This window comes from Malaya genurostris, chromosome 3 (genome assembly GCF_030247185.1).
Source record: "Malaya genurostris strain Urasoe2022 chromosome 3, Malgen_1.1, whole genome shotgun sequence".
Taxonomy (NCBI): domain Eukaryota; kingdom Metazoa; phylum Arthropoda; class Insecta; order Diptera; family Culicidae; genus Malaya; species Malaya genurostris.
This window is the reverse complement of record NC_080572.1, coordinates 235,354,804-235,374,156: the sequence shown is the minus strand read 5'-3', so window position 1 is coordinate 235,374,156 and position 19,353 is coordinate 235,354,804. Positions and strand designations below refer to the sequence as shown.

General features: G+C 35.6%; 1 protein-coding gene across 6 annotated transcripts in view; it reads left to right on the top strand.

Annotated features, from left to right (window-relative positions):
• Nucleotides 1-1,126: 1,126 nt before the first annotated feature.
• LOC131439222 (voltage-dependent calcium channel subunit alpha-2/delta-3) overlaps nucleotides 1,127-19,353 on the top strand; it is a 47,631-nt gene continuing 29,404 nt past the window's right edge. For 4 of the 6 annotated variants that reach the window (XM_058609983.1, XM_058609981.1, XM_058609980.1 and 1 more), the window contains exons 1-10: nucleotides 1,127-1,589; nucleotides 1,648-1,729; nucleotides 1,868-1,972; nucleotides 7,727-7,994; nucleotides 8,057-8,898; nucleotides 8,953-9,093; nucleotides 9,161-9,244; nucleotides 9,525-9,581; nucleotides 14,013-14,093; nucleotides 14,162-14,236. In XM_058609983.1, the coding sequence (XP_058465966.1) occupies nucleotides 1,480-1,589; nucleotides 1,648-1,729; nucleotides 1,868-1,972; nucleotides 7,727-7,994; nucleotides 8,057-8,898; nucleotides 8,953-9,093; nucleotides 9,161-9,244; nucleotides 9,525-9,581; nucleotides 14,013-14,093; nucleotides 14,162-14,236 (1,845 nt within the window). In that variant the 5' untranslated portion in view covers nucleotides 1,127-1,479. The remainder of the gene's footprint in view (nucleotides 1,590-1,647; nucleotides 1,730-1,867; nucleotides 1,973-7,726; nucleotides 7,995-8,056; nucleotides 8,899-8,952; nucleotides 9,094-9,160; nucleotides 9,245-9,524; nucleotides 9,582-14,012; nucleotides 14,094-14,161; nucleotides 14,237-19,353) is intronic. The other 2 variants (XM_058609982.1, XM_058609984.1) reach the window with 2 other exon arrangements.

Sequence of the window (19,353 nt, the reverse complement as noted above, 5' to 3'; positions counted from 1 at the left end):
TTCATAAATCTAGTTTTGTGTGTGTGTGTGTGTGTGCGTGCTTAGTAAATGACAGTTTCACTCAGAGTAAATTTGAGGGTTCTAAAGTACATTTATGACTCATTTGTTGTAGGCTATTTGATTTATTGCTTCTTAGGTTAAGTGTAATTAGCATTAAAGAAAATTAGTTTTATACAAAAACGACGATGAATCACAAAAAATAATTTTCACAAATCATGGAGACTTTTGCAAAAACCGCATTTATTTCAAGCGATTAGTTATAATTCTTATTTTTATCCATACATTCACATGAAGTTTTTACGTTCAGAAAAAGCCTCAAACTCGTAATTAAAATCTAATGTAGTCTTACTGATTGCATTCAAAGCAGACATGACACACACATAGTCAAGAAAAATATCGTCAAAACGACAGTTTATTCATAGCGGAATTCATTCCATCCGAATAAATTTACTGTTGATCGTAAAGTTGATTTCAAATTTTTTTTAAATTTGGAATTTTAACGCAGGTTTATACTGATTCTTCACTTTGCTTTATAACCTTATGAAAAATGGTTCACTTGGTAGGAATATGCTCTTATAGAGATTTTCAGTAGGCTTTCGTGGAGTTTAATGTTTTAATGCAAGATTTATTATGTAGTATTGAAGACAGCTACAAGTATTTATTAATATTAAAAAGGGTTTGCTAATAATGACATTGTAAGTTCGTATTTGCTCAATTTTGCAGATAACTAATTAAACTAGATGGCTCAAAGTAGTAAGAGTGGTTCTGAGTTTGGAGGACCCCTCGAGTCGTTTCCACCAATTCCACCTGCAAGCAATGTTCGACAACCAAAAGAAATCCACAAAATTCAACAGCATTGTTTACAAACAGCTTGTCGGAGCCGAAAATGGAGAATGTTTATAGATAAAATTTCCTGCACGGCGCATGTCCTACACGTGGACAGACGTAAACAATCAACAAAAACAGCATGTTCCAAAGCACGTGCCGCCCGGGGATGGTCGTGCGTTATCTGACGCACCACATGTTGATTGTTTACTGTTAGTAGCCCAAAGACATTTTCAGAGCCGATGTAACTGCGCAGGACTGACCGAAAATGGAGCCTATTATCCAAACTAGTAAAAATCCTTTAGCCCTACTGCAAAGGTGAAAAAAATGGATGCCATTGTTGGGTTCTTTGATGAGCTGTGAAAGAAAATTGTCCAAAATGGCGAAATATAAGGAAGAAAGCTTCTAAAACTGGCACAAATCGCAAACCGAACACGTTGAGTACTGTAAAGTGTCACGATTTCGCAGATTCGAAAGGATACGAGTTCGAGTTTTCCTGGATTTACTCTGTGTGTGGGGTGGTGGTCGATATTCATTCCAGCCTCGAAGGGAAACTTTTCTGGATGTGGTCCAGAAACAGCTTCCCGAACGAATGCAAACCAGTGCAGTTAGCTTGTAGGATACTGCAGGAACTAGTAGCCATCGCTGAGAGCCATGTACATAAGGAGAAGTTCGTGTTTAGTCGCCTTTTCCGTTCTGTTAATATTTGCTATTTCGATAACACTTAGTGCAGACGAATCAACAGCAACAATCAAGTATAGCATGTAAGTGATTTCGGCTTCATCCTGTCGAATTTGACCTAATTCCGATGTTCTGTTACAGTGTCCAGGGATGGGCAGCGAAAATAGGCGGTGAACTAGCAATCTTAGGAGATTTTATAACCAGAAGAATGAAAGTAGAAGATGTGAGTATGATTCTTCCTGGTGGAAGTCACATGAATGACACAGTTATCGATTTTTCCGCTAGCTGTGTCATTGTGCCTTTATTCTTTATATGCTATGCTATGCGGTATTTTCATTGTTGTAACAAACCTTTTCTGCAGAGTTTTAAGCAAGCGCAAGTAGTTAGTAAAAATGGACAAAAAATTGTAGAAGAAATGGCAAAAGACCTGAAGTACATGATGGATGCGAAAGTCAGTGCTGTCAAGGTATGTACACATAAGCTGCTTTCACTTTTAGGTGATTATTGATTTCTCGTTTCCTAAGTTGGGCAGGTTTTTTTGTTCTCTCATAAGAATGTGGTTGTTATTATAGAAAGTATAGCCATAAAGCCGTTGAAATCAAACAAGTTGAACAAACAATTGCTTCACAAACAAGATTTTTCTAATTTTTTCATTTATGAAGCTAGTTGTTGCTTTTATAGGAAAACCTAAAGCCTATTTTAATCCACTGAGTAACGAAAAGTTTCCTTTCTCATTATCGTTCATGTGAAGAAATCTGTGCGAGTTAAATTCCGAAGTTTTTTTACCCCTATTTCCGGTTTTACAACCATCACCCATCTGAAATTTCGAAAACCGGCGGTGGGATCTGGATAGAACTCGATAATATGGTGGAGCCCGGAGCTACACCGGACACTTTTTGTAAATGAAAAAAAAAACTTATTTCAATCCACCTAGTGGTGTAATGATGCATTTCTCATATAACTCATGGTGTCATTAATATTACTGAGAGATTCTTCAAAAAACTTTTCTTTGAATATTGAAAAAGAACAAAAAAGTTTCTTTGGGCATACATTAGCATAACCTTTTAAATTTTTAACAGTTTTGACTCAAGGTTAAAGGAGGTCTTTGGTTTTTTTTTGTATTTTCGCTCTAAATGACGGTTAAAAATTTTGAACACATCTCACCCTGTTGTGCCGGAACCGGATGTGAGATAGAAAACAAAGTCTATTTTCATAAACGTTGAGACGTTGATTTGATCCTAATGGCGTTTTTTATTGAAAAACACTGGTGGTGTGGATTTCTCTGATTTTATACTTCCGAGCAGAAATGACAATGAAACACATCAGAATATTGCATTTTTTCTCGAAAATTCAAAATCAGAGCAATCCACGCCATCAGTGTTTTTCAATGAAAAATGGCATAAGTTCATGAAAATCGACTCAGCTGTTTCTGAGAAAATGAAGAGAGTTTCGTATTTGAGTTTTCGACTACTATTTCCGGTACTTCCGAAACCGGTATAGCTGAAATCGGTTCGTTTGGCCAGCAACTAGCATAACCTATAAATTGGAAAAGTTTTGAACTGAATTTAGAAGAATTTTCACGTTTTCGGAATTATCGCTCAATATCACATGTTGAAATTTCATACACTCTACCCTGTATTTCCGGAACCGGAAGCCAGATCTGAATAAAATTCTACATCAATTTATAAAAATAGAATACTTTTTTTTCGAATCTGAGTTTACGAAATTCAGGTTTGACCGTTTCTGAGAAATTGGAGTGGAACACGTACTCCTCCGGTATTTCCGGAATCTGGAACGATGAACTGGTATACTAAAAATCGACGTATTTGATCATCAACTAACTATACCTCCTTAATTGAGGAATTTACTTAATTTATCCGTTTCAACAGTCTCTAGAAAATGAAATTCTTTTACCACAGATAACAGATATACAGGCTCGAACAAAATTTTTCAAAATCCTGTGTAAATTTCAAATTTGCTATACGTTGGAAACACTATTGCCACCTACTCGACTGTTCGCCGCGATCTTTCAAAACGTTCCACTACGTTCCGGAACGAAAACAAAATCCTCCTGCCTGTTATAGAAATATTCCAACTACAACCATTTTAACACTTATCACACGATATCCTTAAGTGTTAAAGACAATTGTATTTCCATGTCGCATAAATCACACGGAAACTCGATCGAAATAAAACAAAAATAAACTTGTCATTTTATCCAACAGCAAAATAAAAATTTAGCGTGAAGTGAATGTTGCACCCAAAATTGTTGCTCAGTGAAAGCGGCACCCAAATCGTGGTGGCACCTCGTGTCGATCGTGGTGACATCTGAAAGTGTTCGCCACGCTGATTGAGCAAATTTTACACACAGTTCATATGTGAGCCTGTATATCTGTTATCTGTGCTTTTACTTATCAGTTTGATTCTTCCTGGACTGGAAGTTGTATACGAATGAAATTCGGTAGGGTTATATGGGGTCGTAACAAAGATAAACTCAAGATTACAATGTCCCATACGATCCATCGAAAAATATCGAATCAGTAATCGTGAACCAGTGAACTTAGTAATAGTGTAATTTGGTTGACCCTTCGTTAATAAGCGTCGATAAATATTTGGAAATGACGGTAAAATACCATACACGGAAAAAAATAATGAATTTTACAGGGGACATAATTTATCAAACGATACAATTCATAACGACTTAACTTCTCAAATGCCACAATATTCCATTCGTACAGATATTTACTGGCTCCGAGTGTAAATCGCACTCGGCTAGCAAGTGAGACTGTATGAATTTATATGCACGATTTACCAGCCAAACATATATGTGCTTCTGTGGCTCAGTCGACCAACTGGTGTGCTTTGTGATCTAATGTTTTTCGGTTCAAGTCGCGTTGTTGATGTCGATCTTTTGATTTTTATTCCTTTCGTTTTAAAGCTATATAATTTTCAAATCACACAATTTTACATGTTCTTGAACAAAAATTTGTGTGAAATATGACGCTCAATTTATGTGCGTGTGATAAGATGTAAAATCACAAGAATTTTTCGAACTGTGTAGTAACAATACAAGTTTGGAAGGAAGTAAACTTTTGTAAACATATCACACAAAATATTTTGTTACTTCCATTCACTTTAAGACCATCGTCCAAGTACCATGCACGCGAGTGGTTCTAGGAAATTATCGATGGAAATTTGCCAAAACCAAAAACATACACCCCTTTGAAAAACTTTTATCTATCAGTAGGGCAAAAATGGATGAAAAATTCGGAGGATTTTCCGAGTGTTATCAAAAATAGCTCAGAAAAATGAGTGTTTTGAGATCTTTCACAATTAGTACACACATTCAAACTGAAGCGGATTTTCTTCAGTTCATTGTAAAATTGATCTTATTTTGTGGGAAACTTAGAAAATTTTACAAAATAACATTATTATGTACATAAATTGAATTATCATCGTTGCGAAATAATTTGTATTTCATTTAGTACTTCCAAATCGTCAAAATACAACGAAATCGGTTTTATGAAATTCGTTGTTTTTCCATGAAGCGTGGAAAACTTTTCCAAAAATGTGTCTGAATGTAATTATTGCAGTAAAAACATTTATCATATCATCGCATTATTCCTCCAAATAATTGTAAAAGATCACAAAAACATTCATTTTTCAGAGCTATTTTTGATAAGACTAGGAAACTCCTCCGAATTTTCCAGCCATTTTCACCCTGCAGATAGATAAAAGTTTTTCAAAGGTCCGTATGTTTTTGGTTTTGGCAAATTTTTCAAAATTTCCATTGAAAATTTCCTGAAATCACCCGCGCGCATGGTGCTTGGACGATGGCCTTAATGCTTCGTAAGATAAGGTTATAACAAATTGAATATATTCTTAGTAATAGTTTAATTGATTTTTCAAGTTCCAAGATTTACTCATCATGCAGTAAAATACCGAGATTTCTTTCATATTGCAGCTTAGGATTGGTACTACATAAAGAAACATTGTTATAGTAACGACGCATGTAGCGATTCGACGCTTGTTGTTTTGTTTCAAATAATAATTGAACTACAACTGACGGTGAACCGAAATCATCGAGGGGTCGTATTTGAAAAGTACATGAGAAATCAGAGATTATTCCATCTTGAGTTTATCTTTGGCCGTAAGACCTTTCGTTTGATCTAAGCTTGTGAAAATTGTATGAGCGGTCTTTGAGAAAATCAAGTACACTTTTTTAGTACATTTTGCACATTTTACCCCGTAACTCCGGAACCGAAAGTTCGAGCCCCGAAAGTATAGGTACTATCTCGAAGCTTGACACTCCGCTGTACCAAATAATTTAAGCTGAAACTGACTTTAGTCTTTATGGAATACTATTTGATTGTTCGCTACATATAATGAACGTTTTGCATCCATTTATAGTAAATCTAGTTTCAATAAGTGATATAAAACAGAATAGAAATAATGATAATTAAGAATGTTTCAAGAATCCGTTAAGAATTTCAAGTCGAAAATTATGTGTCCGGCTTAAACACACTTTTTTTACAATAATTTTATTTTCCACGTTTTGACATGATCACGATTGACACTATGTTGAATTAACTTAGCGTCATCCAGCTAACTGACGTCTGTTTGGAACATGGGAGTGCGTTTACAAAGTCAATCCTTTGATCGAAATACTTGCTGGTTTATAAGATATTTAAGCTCTCCGGTTTAGTTTCGGTCTCCCCACGTGGTTTTTCCATTGAAAATTGCCCTATTAGCAAATGTAAATTACTGAAATTTCAAGAGATTTTACAATTGGTTTAGAATTGTTAATTATGTTAGATATGTTCAGAAAGATTTTTAAACATATTAAAATCGGTTGTGCAACTTACCTCTGTTAAGTTTTACAATACTACCGAAAAAATCAAGTTGGCAAGTTGGTGATTTTCAGTTAAAAATATTTTGCTGCCGAGTCCGCGTAGTCTTGGCTGCCTCATAGAATATTAGGTCAGTGTGTGCAGTTTTCTTCGATTTTTAGAAAAACAATGATAAGAAATTCAAAACTTGCAGAAAAGTTGTGTCAGATTTATCTGCATGAAACGAACGCAAAACTTGCAGACATGACAATATTATCATAAAAGTTGCAGAAATACAGCATTACATTCGCAATGAAAACAATAATCAATCAGATAATTTGTATTCGGTTTTCATCTCGCGAAAAAAAAAGAGCAGGCCTGACAATACTTTTTAGAGATATTGAACGAAAAGTTAAGTTCATCATAGTTACATTTATAGGTAGATATTACCGCTTGAGAAACTTTTTTGTACAACTCTAGCACATGGGCTTACCAAAATAATACCTACAGTGCGTATCACAAATGTCGGGTCAGCTAAGATGAATGACTAAACTGTGTTGTTGCTTAAGTCAACTAGTTTGATAAAAATAAATGCAAAAAGTTTATGTTTCCTTCGATATAGAGAATATAAGTCATTACGTTGTGTGAACCATTTTCTTTTCAACACACTGTTACCCTCGAAGCCACATATTCTAGAAAAATTCATTCCGAGATTTTCAGGTTAATTAAAACATCAATATGATTAAAATCGTCTGAAAAGGTGTATGAATATTTGATAACATTTTTAATGGGATCGATGCATGAGTTTTTCTATCAGTTGCACAATCATTGTGAATAAAAATTTGTAAGAACGGAAGAACTTAAAAATATGTTGCACAAAACAGAAAAAGTGCGCTTTTTCCATGTCGCATTCACACAACTAATACAAAGCTCACAGAATAGTACTCATGTGATAGTTCAGTCCAGTTAGACCTCTCACCAGAATACTGCAATGACACAAAAAAAATTGAAGACATTATCTGATTACAACCTGACCTTCGGAACAAAAATAAATTCGTTTACCTTAAATGCTTCACTGAAGTGTCGATCAAACACAAGAGTATTGTATCCACCTAGTGATGGAGATTGCTTTAATCTCATTTCACGACAGTATACATCAGCACGATCATCAAACTGAGAATAAGAGCTGTCATTACAAACAACCAGATGAATAATTCTAGCGATAGTATGACAGCTTGAAAATGATTAAACTTTGAATAAAATTACTACCAATACAGAATTTCGTGATTAAGTGATAAAATATTCTCGTTAGCTCTAGTTGTTTTATTACTCTAATATAATACAATCAGAACAGATAGAAAAAAATAATAGTTTTCCATAATTTCCCGCAGCGTATAATGGACACGGCCGAAAATACGGCCATCTCCAGCGATGACGAAAAGGTAAACAAGAGCTTTCGGTACTACAACGCGAAGGAGATGATCGAACCGGGAGAAATTATCACCACACCGATACCGATGATAGACGAAGATCCGGCCGAGATAACGACCCCCATTCCACCGAAGGAGATCGTACTGACGAAGAAGAAACACTTCTTCAACGAGGCGGTCAATACTTCGGTTAGCTCGGTGCACGTTCCCACCAATGTGTACGATAGAGGTTTGTATGCTTTCGAAAGTTGCGTTTCCGAATTCGATGATCACAGCAGAGTTTCATTGCAGCTAACGAAACAATTCGGGCGATCAAGTGGTCCGAGGCGTTGGACTCGATCTTCTACAATAACTACATCGGCGATCCAACGCTTACGTGGCAGTACTTCTGCAGTTCGACAGGCTTTCTGCGACAGTTTCCGGCCACCAAGTGGGAAGAGGATCCAGTCGATCTGTACGACTGTCGGCTGCGCTCCTGGTATATCGAGGCAGCCAACAGTCCGAAAGATGTCATTATCCTAGTAGACAGCTCCGGTTCCATGACCGGCCAGCGAAAAGATATTGCCAAACACGTGGTTTCCAACATCTTGGATACCCTAGGACCGAACGATTATGTCAACATCTTCACCTTTTCCGAAGAGGTGTCCGAAGTTGTTGGATGCTTCCGTGAAACACTGGTTCAAGCAAATATGGGTAATATCCGAGAGCTGAAGCTAGGAATGGATAACATCGAGACGACTGAGATCGCGAACGTATCCGCGGCGTTAACTAGGGCTTTCGAGCTACTGGAAACGTTTCGGGAAAGCCGCAATGGGGCCCGCTGTAATCAAGCCATCATGCTGGTATCGGACGGAGTTCCGTACAGCTTCGACGAGATATTTGAGCAGTACAATTGGAAGGAACTCCCGTTCATACCGGTTCGAGTGTTCACCTATTTAATTGGACGTGAGGTAGCCGATGTAAAAGAAATCAAAGAAATGGCTTGTAAGAATCAAGGCTATTATGTACACCTGAGTACGTTAGCCGAGGTACGGGAGGAAGTTTTAAACTATATACCGGTGATAGCTAGGCCGTTAGTACTGAACAAACGTGAACATCCAGTGGTGTGGTCTGAAGTATACGCCGATGTGGAGGTAGAGTATTGAAAAAGCTTTTATTGCGTTTCACAGTTTGAGTTCTATTTCCAGGATCCAAAAATGACGGACTGGTTGTGGGAAATAAAGGAACGAGCCGAGCAGAAAGAACGATTCATAGACTACCGGAAGAATCGGGTTATATTTTTCTCGCCAGAAGAGCAGCATCGCCGGATGATTATGAAGCAGCGTATGGTTGGTTTCAAGTGTTTGGTTTACTTTGCGAGAATACTGAATCCATATGTTTGACTTTTGATTGTAGAATCAAGACCCATACTCCAATAATCAAAAATACAACTTCATGACAACAGTTTCGATGCCTGTATTTGATCGCAGAGAAAATGCTGTAAGTATTCTGTGACCCCATCATGCTGTCAACCGCTTCTTCTAGGTTTCTCACATGTAAATCAGGTAATTGTACGCCTATCAGTGTCAGTTAAGTTTAATGTTACTAGGAAGGTGAATACTAAATTTTCTCATCAGACTATGATTCCATGCTTATTTCTTTTTCTCTCAACACTTCTCTTACGTTGCACTAAAACTACCTAAATCACCTGTAAAATTATTACCTCATCCAACTCGAACGAATACCGCCTCTATCTGTACAAAAAATCTCAATAACTAAGAACATCACCGAAGACATCCTTGTCAATGAGGCGTACTGGGTTACGATCACACGCGAGGTACTTAAAAAAATGGAGGATTCGTAGAGATAGTTCAGTACGGTTAATGCCAGTGATTAGAACGCCAGTTTATTCTACTAAAACAAATATTTACTCACCTAGCAAAGTGTTTTACTTAGCGTAAATCCATACAGATTAAACAAGTTTTGCAGATAGTAACTACAATGGAAAGCTACTTTCCATTTAATAGCAGAATAGTGGATCCAAAGTGTTTCAACTTAGTGTTGGTTTTGTACGTGTGTGCGTTTCAAAGTTACAGGATTGAATTTATGTAAAACAAGTACATTGTTTAGTTCTTCAGAGAGTGTGTTCCCATATAATCCATAGCTATATCGGTAGATTATACAATTGTCCAGTATTTAGAAGTTTTGAAAAACACCCTCCCATATTTAGGTATCCCAAATATCCCAAAGATTGTTCAATAGTTTTTGAGTAGGAACGAAACATACTTAGATCGAAGGTTTCTCATGCTTCAAGAGAAACACAACAAATACTCCCCGAATTACTCTTTAATAAACTCAATGATTTTTATGTAAGTAGTATAAACCGATATGGATGCAATTTTATACTATGCTCACACCGGCCGAAAATAACATGTTTTAACGATAGTAATATAAAATTGAACCGCACTGTTCACACTAAGAAAAATGGTTGTACCTATCTGCGTTGCCAGGTCATTTTTCGGTATTCGGCGCAAAAATCTATCTGTATTATATCGGTATCAGAAGTTCTTCTGCATAAGTAGTAGAAAATGTCACCAAGAGGTGAGCAAAAAAAAGGTCCCACGACAACCTTTTCTCATGTCCATTCAAGTTAAAAACCAAAATCGGTACTTATCTGTGTGATCCGTGTATTGTGGTATAGAGGTCAAAAATCTGTATAAATACCGAGAAATCGGTATACCTGGCAACGTTGGTACCAGTTTTCAGTTTCGTTTTATTATGATTACATGGCTACTTTGATGGAAAACTGCCCTTGTTGAATAGCTTGTCAATTGACATAGTCGAAAAGTGAAGGAAAATGCTAGCAGGGTTGTGCTTTACTGACAATTATATCATGTTATTTCGGGAAAACATGTTTTAATGTGACGTTTCTGAATATGAAATAACGCAAAAGTAAAACATGTTATTTCGCTTAAATCATGAAATCAAAGTTAAAACTTGTTTTAACTCATAGTGTGAACATAGTATTACAGTCATCCTTCAAACTCAGCCTACTATCAAAGGATTGCGATGTAATTGGAGCCTATATCTGCGTTTAGGCTCTAAGAAGCTGTACTACAGCAAAATTCACGGAAAAATGTATAATACGACAAAGCGGCACATTTAATATGAATCCAGTAACAAATATGGTATCGGCGGCCTCCGCTTGGGCTGAATTCGCTCGATAGAATTTTCCGCGAATTGAATCGTTCGTCAAAATGACCTACTCTATGAAACGACTTTCGATTATATGAACCATTCTACGGAATGGCTCTCCGCGGAATTGCCACCTTTTAGTTGCAATGTTTATTTATGTACAATTTGGATCTCATCAATTCAAGGACTTGCCAGTGAATGCGTGTAGACTTCCGGTAGGTCGGATATTATTCATCCATTAACCTTCTTACTATGGCAGTTACCGAAGAACGAACAAAAGGGGTTGGGCGGATCAGTAAACTGAGACACTTACTCACATTTTGTACGCAAGTGCTTCAAACCGTAATTTCCATTGCATGGAAGAAGCATCTCGCTTTAAATGTTGAGTCCTCAAGTAATTTGTCATCAATTTGTTAATAGCTTCTCTGATGCACCGGTGCTGCCATATCTATACATTTTTCTTTTTGAAATCTGTTCATAGACTCCAAAAAACTAAGATTTCAATTGGTATAGGATATAATTGAGCTTTATAATTGAACGGCTGTTTAAATGCGTTTTAGACATTTATTTAATAATGTAAAATGCATCACAGTAACAATGCAACAATACAACTGTAAAACTGGAAGTTTATATTTGATGATTTGAATTTATTGGTTACCAAATCTGTTTTACAATCATTTCTTAGGATATTTTTTAATACACGAATTTTTAACACGGTTCTTCGAGATTAGTGGATTTAAAAAGCTATCAAACGTAATTTTTGGTACTAATAACAATAAAGCGCGTGTAAAAATCCGGTTTTTTTTAATATATCGCAACAACAACAAAAATCAAAACTGTACGATTTTCTTCAAAATTTTGCTTTTCTCTTCAGAAAGGATATAAGATTGCTGGAAAAACTGTCTTTCGAACGGAGCCTTTAAAAGATTTTTCTTATCGCCCAATTTCCTCGGAGATGACTGAATCGATTTTAGCAAGCTTAGACTTGTATGAAGGCCACTATTGGGCCATTGATCACGTTCGAAGGTTAAACGATTGTCACTTTTGATACCGGAGATAGAAGTGACGTAACCGATAAAACGTATTGTTTTTTTTGTTACTGCTCAATTTCCTTAGAGATGGCTAAACCGATTTTAACTAAATTAGGCTCGTTTGAAAGCTATTATCTAAAGAGTGTACGGACTCAAATTGCATCATATAAAAATATTTGGGGGATTGAACACGATCATTTCCGAACTTTCAGAGAAGTTAAATCAAAAAAATAAACTGGGACTAACATTTTTCTTCATATCTTCTTCCGATTCTACTTCCTTGATATGTTTCCGAAGCTGCTGCTTCATGATGTCCCAATACTTTTCAAGTGGCTGACATTCTTTTATGTGTGTGTGCCTATTAATCATACCGGTTGTCACAAATAGAGTGCTCCACTATCCATATAGAGTGCTCCACTATCCGCATGGAGCTGTTTTTCACAGCACATCATAAGTTTGATGTCCCGGAAGACGATAAAAAACAAAAGATGTCAAAGTTTGCCAATAAAAACATTATTTGGCAAACTTTGACATCTTTTGTTTCTTATCGTCTTCCGGGACATCAAACTTATGATGGGCTGTGAAAAACAGCTCCGGAAGCTGTCGTAAGTCTGCTTCACGTATGTTTCGTCGTACATAGTGAGACAATGCGGTTTTGTAAACATCTCTGTCTAGAGCTTCCGTACGCATGATTTTCTCATCGTATTCTGCCGTTTATAGTGACTCGGTGTCTTTTGAACTTTGTACGTGTGTAGTCTTTCACGTTTTTCTTCGTCACATCGTCACTGTATAGATTTTTGAAAGGCTGAACTACCTGCTTGTAATACTCTCCACTATACGGAAACCTATTTTGGCCATTTTAGCTCCTTTCGATCAACAGTTGAACATTCTCTGTACTGATTTAAAACATGAGTTACCGTAGATTGTGAAATTCCCAGCTTCCTGCCGATGACACGATGAAAATGATCCGGATTTTAAAGATGCGTGAGCAAAATTATTGCACGCAGCTGCTGTTTTTATGGTTCCATTTTTGTAACGTTCGCAAAACTACTACTGTCACTTACACAATATAAACATTACACATTCAATCAGTTTCACCCAACATTTTAATTGACAATATTCATTCGGTAAAAAGTTTCAGTCATTTGAAAGTGTTGTAATTTGAGTCCGTACACTCTTTAGTCATTGGTCAAGTTCAAAGATCGAAAGTAGTCATTTCTGCTTCCGGAGATATAATGGTGTAAGTGACGTAGCCGAAAAAATACACATTATTTAAAAAAAATTCCACTCTCAGAATTAGAATATTGAATTTATGAGTGAATTACTACAGCATTGCGCACCTCGACGAAAGACCAAACGGTTAATACCAAGGATAAATAATCGTTCATTCATTCATTCATACTACAGCATTTAATCTCCAAAGCTTGGATACCGTGCAACCCATTGATGTTTCAAAAAACTAGTCTCCAATGTACTTGGATTGACTTAAAGTCTCTTAAAGCTTACAAACCTGAGAAGACATTATGTAACTCGACCCCGGATGGTCTTATATGAAGAAATCATTTTAACTTTGGTGCATAATGCCATCTCTGTTACTACTTAGGGTAGAATTAGTTCACGGAACTAAAGATAGATGAACGCAAATCAATCTTCTGACAGTAGGTAGTTATAAAAATACTAATCCTAGAGTTTGATATCAGTCAACAACCCAATCACCTTATTATTCACTCCATTTAGGTAGAAAGATAGTTAATCATGTAGAACAAAATGTCGAATCTGTTTCCAATACTTCATTCAATCCTCATTCCTTCCTTGTTCGCTAGTTCTAGTATTATAATGTATTTGAATCGTTTCATGTTCATATTCAAATCTCCGATTTAGCGGTGATTTATTTTTTTCGTTTCTCCATTATATGCACTTGTATTTATATATTTGAAGTTGTATTTTCAACAAAAAATGTAATTAGATCACTAGATACAGATTATCCAATCAAAATCCAACAGTTATTTTGAAGGCTAACATTCTTTGTACGACTTCCGTAGACAAAAGTGGCAAACATCCTTGGAGTAGCAGGAGCTGATGTACCTATCGCCGAGATTAAAAAGTATCTGAAACCTCATTTAGTAAGTTTTACTGAATAAAAAAAATTGCATATGTTTTCCATTATTGATTAAACTTTTCTGATTTCTAGCTTGGAGTCAACGGGTACGCCTTCATCGTTACGAATAACGGCTATATTCTAACGCACCCGGATTTCCGTCCAGTTGTGAGTATTTTGTGCTGTATTTGAGGGCAAAGCATTTACGATCAAGCTTTTCTCTATACTAAAAAAAGTATCTGAGGATAGATAATAATTGCGAATAAGGTTGACACTTTTGCCTTTCTCAATATTTAGAAAGGTAATAGAATTACTGGAGAAACTGACTTTTGATCGGAGATCCGGAAAGCCATAGTGTTATATATCATTCGATTTAGCTCGATGAGATCGGTTAGTTTATGTTTAGTTGTCGACGAACACTAAAATACTCGCATTTTTCGCTTCTCCTATCTTCTCACGTACGTGGCAAAACTTCTTGATTGATTAGATTGAAGTTGACCCAAATGTATTTTTCAATTTTGAAATTGTTTGAATTCACCTGAAAAATAGTTATTTTCAACAATATTCATAGTGGTCCCAACCCAAATTTGATTCAATGACATCTAGTTTCAACGGTGTGGCAAACACGTAGTTTGCTGAAGGAGGCCCGTGCACAGTTAAGTTCCATGAACAATAAAGTACGTATTAAATGAAAGTGCAAATAACTGGACTTTTCTTTCTAATTTTTGCGCCTTCCTTTTGATGCCCCATCCCTCCCTTGAATTCTCACCCCCTTGAACCACCTTTTTTAACCCTCCCTTGAAGACCCCCCCCCCCGGAATGATTCCTGCGCACGGGCCTGTGCTGAAGTGAAAATAAAATTCACTAACACAAATGATTTATGTTTGCCACACCTGCTTCTATCTCTTTGATTCAAAGTGTCTTCGGAAAAGTTTACAACAGGCAGGAGATCCCGATTCTAGAATTTGGAGCTTGACTTTCAAAAGATATCAAAGAAATTGTTCGATCAAAACAGCCTACGATGCCGGCTAGCATATCGACACTACTTGTTTTAAGGTCAGAGGACAGACGGTCACGTGTTGAGTTTTAAATCGACCACGTGGCTCGCTCAATTCCCTTTGCGCATCGTATTTCTCTTGTACTCTCTCGTATATGAGCAAACTGTACCGGGTTGCCAGCATAGATTTTATTATTTTGATGAGAAGTTTTATCACATTAATCTATCGTATGGGTTGGACATCCCGTAAAAAAATAAACCATTGATTGTACAGTATAAACAATTGATTCACAATTAGATATATGGGTTACTATACATTTTATTGTATCTTGACAAGATTTTTTTCATTTCCAACGATTCAATATATTGTTTCTACGATTCTACAATTGAATTTATTGTACACGTGCTGTTTCAAACAACATGCAAACTGTATATTTTATTGTTTCCCAAGAAAACATGTATGAGAAAACTTTATGATTTGAATTGTTACGATACTTAACAACCTATACATTCTATTGTAAAAAGCATTTTCACAATTAATTGAATAGTGTATAACAATACATTAAAATATTTTTCAACGGTCAAAGCATAGTTGTGGCAGGTTTTGTAACAGCAATATTTTTTATTCGGGATTACATGGATTCCAATGAACAATGAAAAAATATTCAACTTTTACAAAGATAGAATGTCTGGGTGTTCGGCAGCCTTGTCGAGCCCATTTTTTTCTCTCTCCTTTTTCAGAATGCTATCAGGAAACCAAAGCGAAAAAAATGGCGGATGCATTGAAACTGACTTTGTTAAACAGAAAAATACAAGACTTTATTTTTATCGCGATAACATGTTTTTATGTACTAATCGCATCTAAACTAAATTATCTAGACTTTGTCATGGTAGATTTATGATACAAGCCTTCAAAACCGAGATATTCGATGAACAAGTAGAGGTATGCATTTCCGAGCGTTCCAATTTTCTGCAGTTCTTCAGTCAGAAAAAAATACAACACGACCGCTAAACTCAATGAATCATTCTGGAAATTTCACAGAATATTCTCAACTAAATTTCCAAGACATTGTCAGGTGGGTTTTTCAACCCAGAATTGATGCAGAAAATCGAGATTTTTTATTGAAAATCGTGGAGGTTAAAATAATGAATTACTTTTCTTTCAAAATCGATCGGATTTGTAATTGATATGATAAAATAAAATTATAGAACAATGAAACTACCGAGCTCAACCTCAAAAATTTCTCGAAGAAAAGTGATGTTTGCTTTCACCATTTTGTTTGTTATTTTCAAAACAAAAACTCAGTTGGTGTAACCCAAACTTTGGCCATCTCTGAGGAAGGAATAGTTTTGAAACAAGTTTAGAAATTTACTTTTAATTTTTTTATTTTGCTTCCGGAATCAGAAAACGAGAACCAGCATAGCATAGTTTGGTTGTCTATTGACAATGGAATAGTTTCGAGTCAAGTTAAGAAATTTTGTTACGTGTTTTGTTTCGCCGCTTCAAGTGACAGTATCCAATTTTTAACACACTTCACCATATAATTCCGGAATTGAAAGTCGGTTCCAGATAAAATATGGAAGTTTTGTATGGGACTATGATACCTTTTATTTAAATCTAAGTTTGTTGAAGTCGGTCACGCCATCGCTGAGAAAAGTGAAAAAGTAACTTGAAATAAGATTTTTTTCACTAACCACCCTGTAACTCCGGAACCGGAAGACGGTTCAAAATAAAATTCAGTATAGGACAATTGTACCTTTCATTTGAATCAAAATTTGTGAGAATCGTTTCTGAGAAAAGTAAGCACTCATTTTCATTTTTTTTTGCACATATCACCCTGTAATTTCGGCACCGGAAGTCGGATTCGAATAAAATTCAGGAACTTTGTGTGGGGTTACAACACCTTACATTTAAATCTCAGTTCATGAAAATCGGTTCAGCCATCTCCGAGAAAAGTAAGTGCAAAAAAATGTTACATGCATACACACACGCACACACATACACACATACACATACACACACAGACATACACACACAGACATACACACACAGACACACACACACATGCACACTTACACACATATACGCGCACACACACACACAGTTTTACTGCTCGTTTTGCTGAATTTAACATCGAAACAGGCACAAAATTGAATTTTAGGTGTCAAAAATGGAATATTTTGTCATTATCCGAGAGAATATGGCCTGCTTGGATTTATGTCACGTATAATTTTCATTCTTTCTTAGAATGTACGGTTAAATTTATCTGAGAGTTTTTAGTTGTCAAGCTGAAACCACAAACGAATTTCCAGACATGACAGTCACGATCTTTTTTTTGGTGCACATCTACGGTCCTCCATGAAACTGGCAACAATGGCGATAAAGTGGTTGCACTGTTGAGTTCCCATCATCACATTTATAACACAAATGTCAAACCGTGAGAACCTTTCGATTCGTTAGCTCATTTGTATATATTGAGAATTTATGGTACACTTAATATTTTGTTTGTTTTGATGTAATCAGCTAACATCATGATCTCTCGTGTATTTAAATTAATAGCGAGAGGACAGTTTACAGCAGATATGAATTATAGCAGTTAAACGGGAGTTGGAAGGAAAGGTAGCTCGGAAAGCTCGAAATTCCAAATGCTAACACAGCAGATTTCCGACGTTCCATTAAGTACTACGAAAAAGTCAGAGTAGATTGCGAAAATGTTAAAAAATCAAAATCTACGGTTGACGAGTAAATGGAAGAAATGAGCATGATGACCTGGCTTTGGATGCCCATTTTTCGTACTTTTCCGTTTTTTCGTTTTGCGATTCGTTTTGCTTATCTTGTTGGTTATTTTTAACAATTGTCTTTTTATATTTCGGTATCGAACTGAGTGAAAATGTTGACATTTGATTCTGCCCTACTCATGGCACACTTCAATCGAAATGATAACAATGAAATTAATCTCGCGCTCCACCAAGCGGTGAGTGCGGTCATTTTAGAAAGTACCGGGTACGAACCAGATTTTTTAAAATTATTGTATGTACATACATGTCTTTATTATTTATCTTTCCTGAAACGATCAAAATTATTATTATTACAAACAAATATTTGTTTAAACTACCTTGAAACCGAACCTAATAACAACTAATAATTTCAGTTTATTTCAAAGTGCATTGTTATTACCAAAGCTTTTTCTCCGTGGAGTGACTTTTCCAATTAATTCAAATAGCTGTATCATCGATAACATCTGTGAAAATACTCAGAAATAAAGTAACGGCTGCTGCTAAGCTATCAAGAATGTGATCACGGGGAGGCATGAGATAGGAGTTTGTGAACACTTAGTTATCTCAACTCTTTTGGTCGTCAAATGGTGAGATAACTAAGTCCTCACAAGTCCCTATCTCATGCCTCCCCGAGCGTCTATGATGACATTTGGTCAATAGAACGGCGTCGACTGGGTGCTATCGCCTTCTGCGTTAGTAGCAGAATGAGAGGGTGCGAAATGGCTTGAAGGTTGAAGCCCATCCTAAAGTGCAATGTTTATCATAGTATATTACAATATATAATTCTGTTGTTTATTACATCATGTATTATTATTATTATTTTTATTATTATTATTATTATTATTATTATTATTAGAAGAGCGTAACTTACACTGCGACATTAACTGTTATATTGTATCATAGCATATTATTTCATATATTATCGTCTTACACTATTTTATGTTATTATATAATATGTTGTATGGTATTATACTGCATTGCATTATATCATATTATATTGTAATATATTATATTATATTTTATTATATATATTATATTATATTATATTGTATTCTATTATATTATGTTATATTGTATTGCATTATGTTGTATTATATTATATCATAGGGTTTATTATGAGTAGTACTACGTACCTCTGCGCAAAATATAAATTTGTTTTCCTTATAAGTTATCATTGTTAAAGTAATCTTTTAACTAAATATAAAGGTCGTCACAAGGTGAGCTTGGCCCTCACTGGTTCCTGTTTCATGCCTACACGTGTGTCTGTAGTGACAATTGGTCGATGAAATGCGTTGAAGGCAGAATGAGATGATGAGAAATGACTTATAAATTCAAGTAATATAATATCATAGCATATCGCAACATATCATTTCATTCATTCTATTATTTATTATATATTTTATTGTACTATATTATATTGTTTTTTATTATTATTTTCATTACTATATTTATTGTTATTATTATTAATTTGTCATCAATAATAATAACATATATTATTTTCATAGATGTG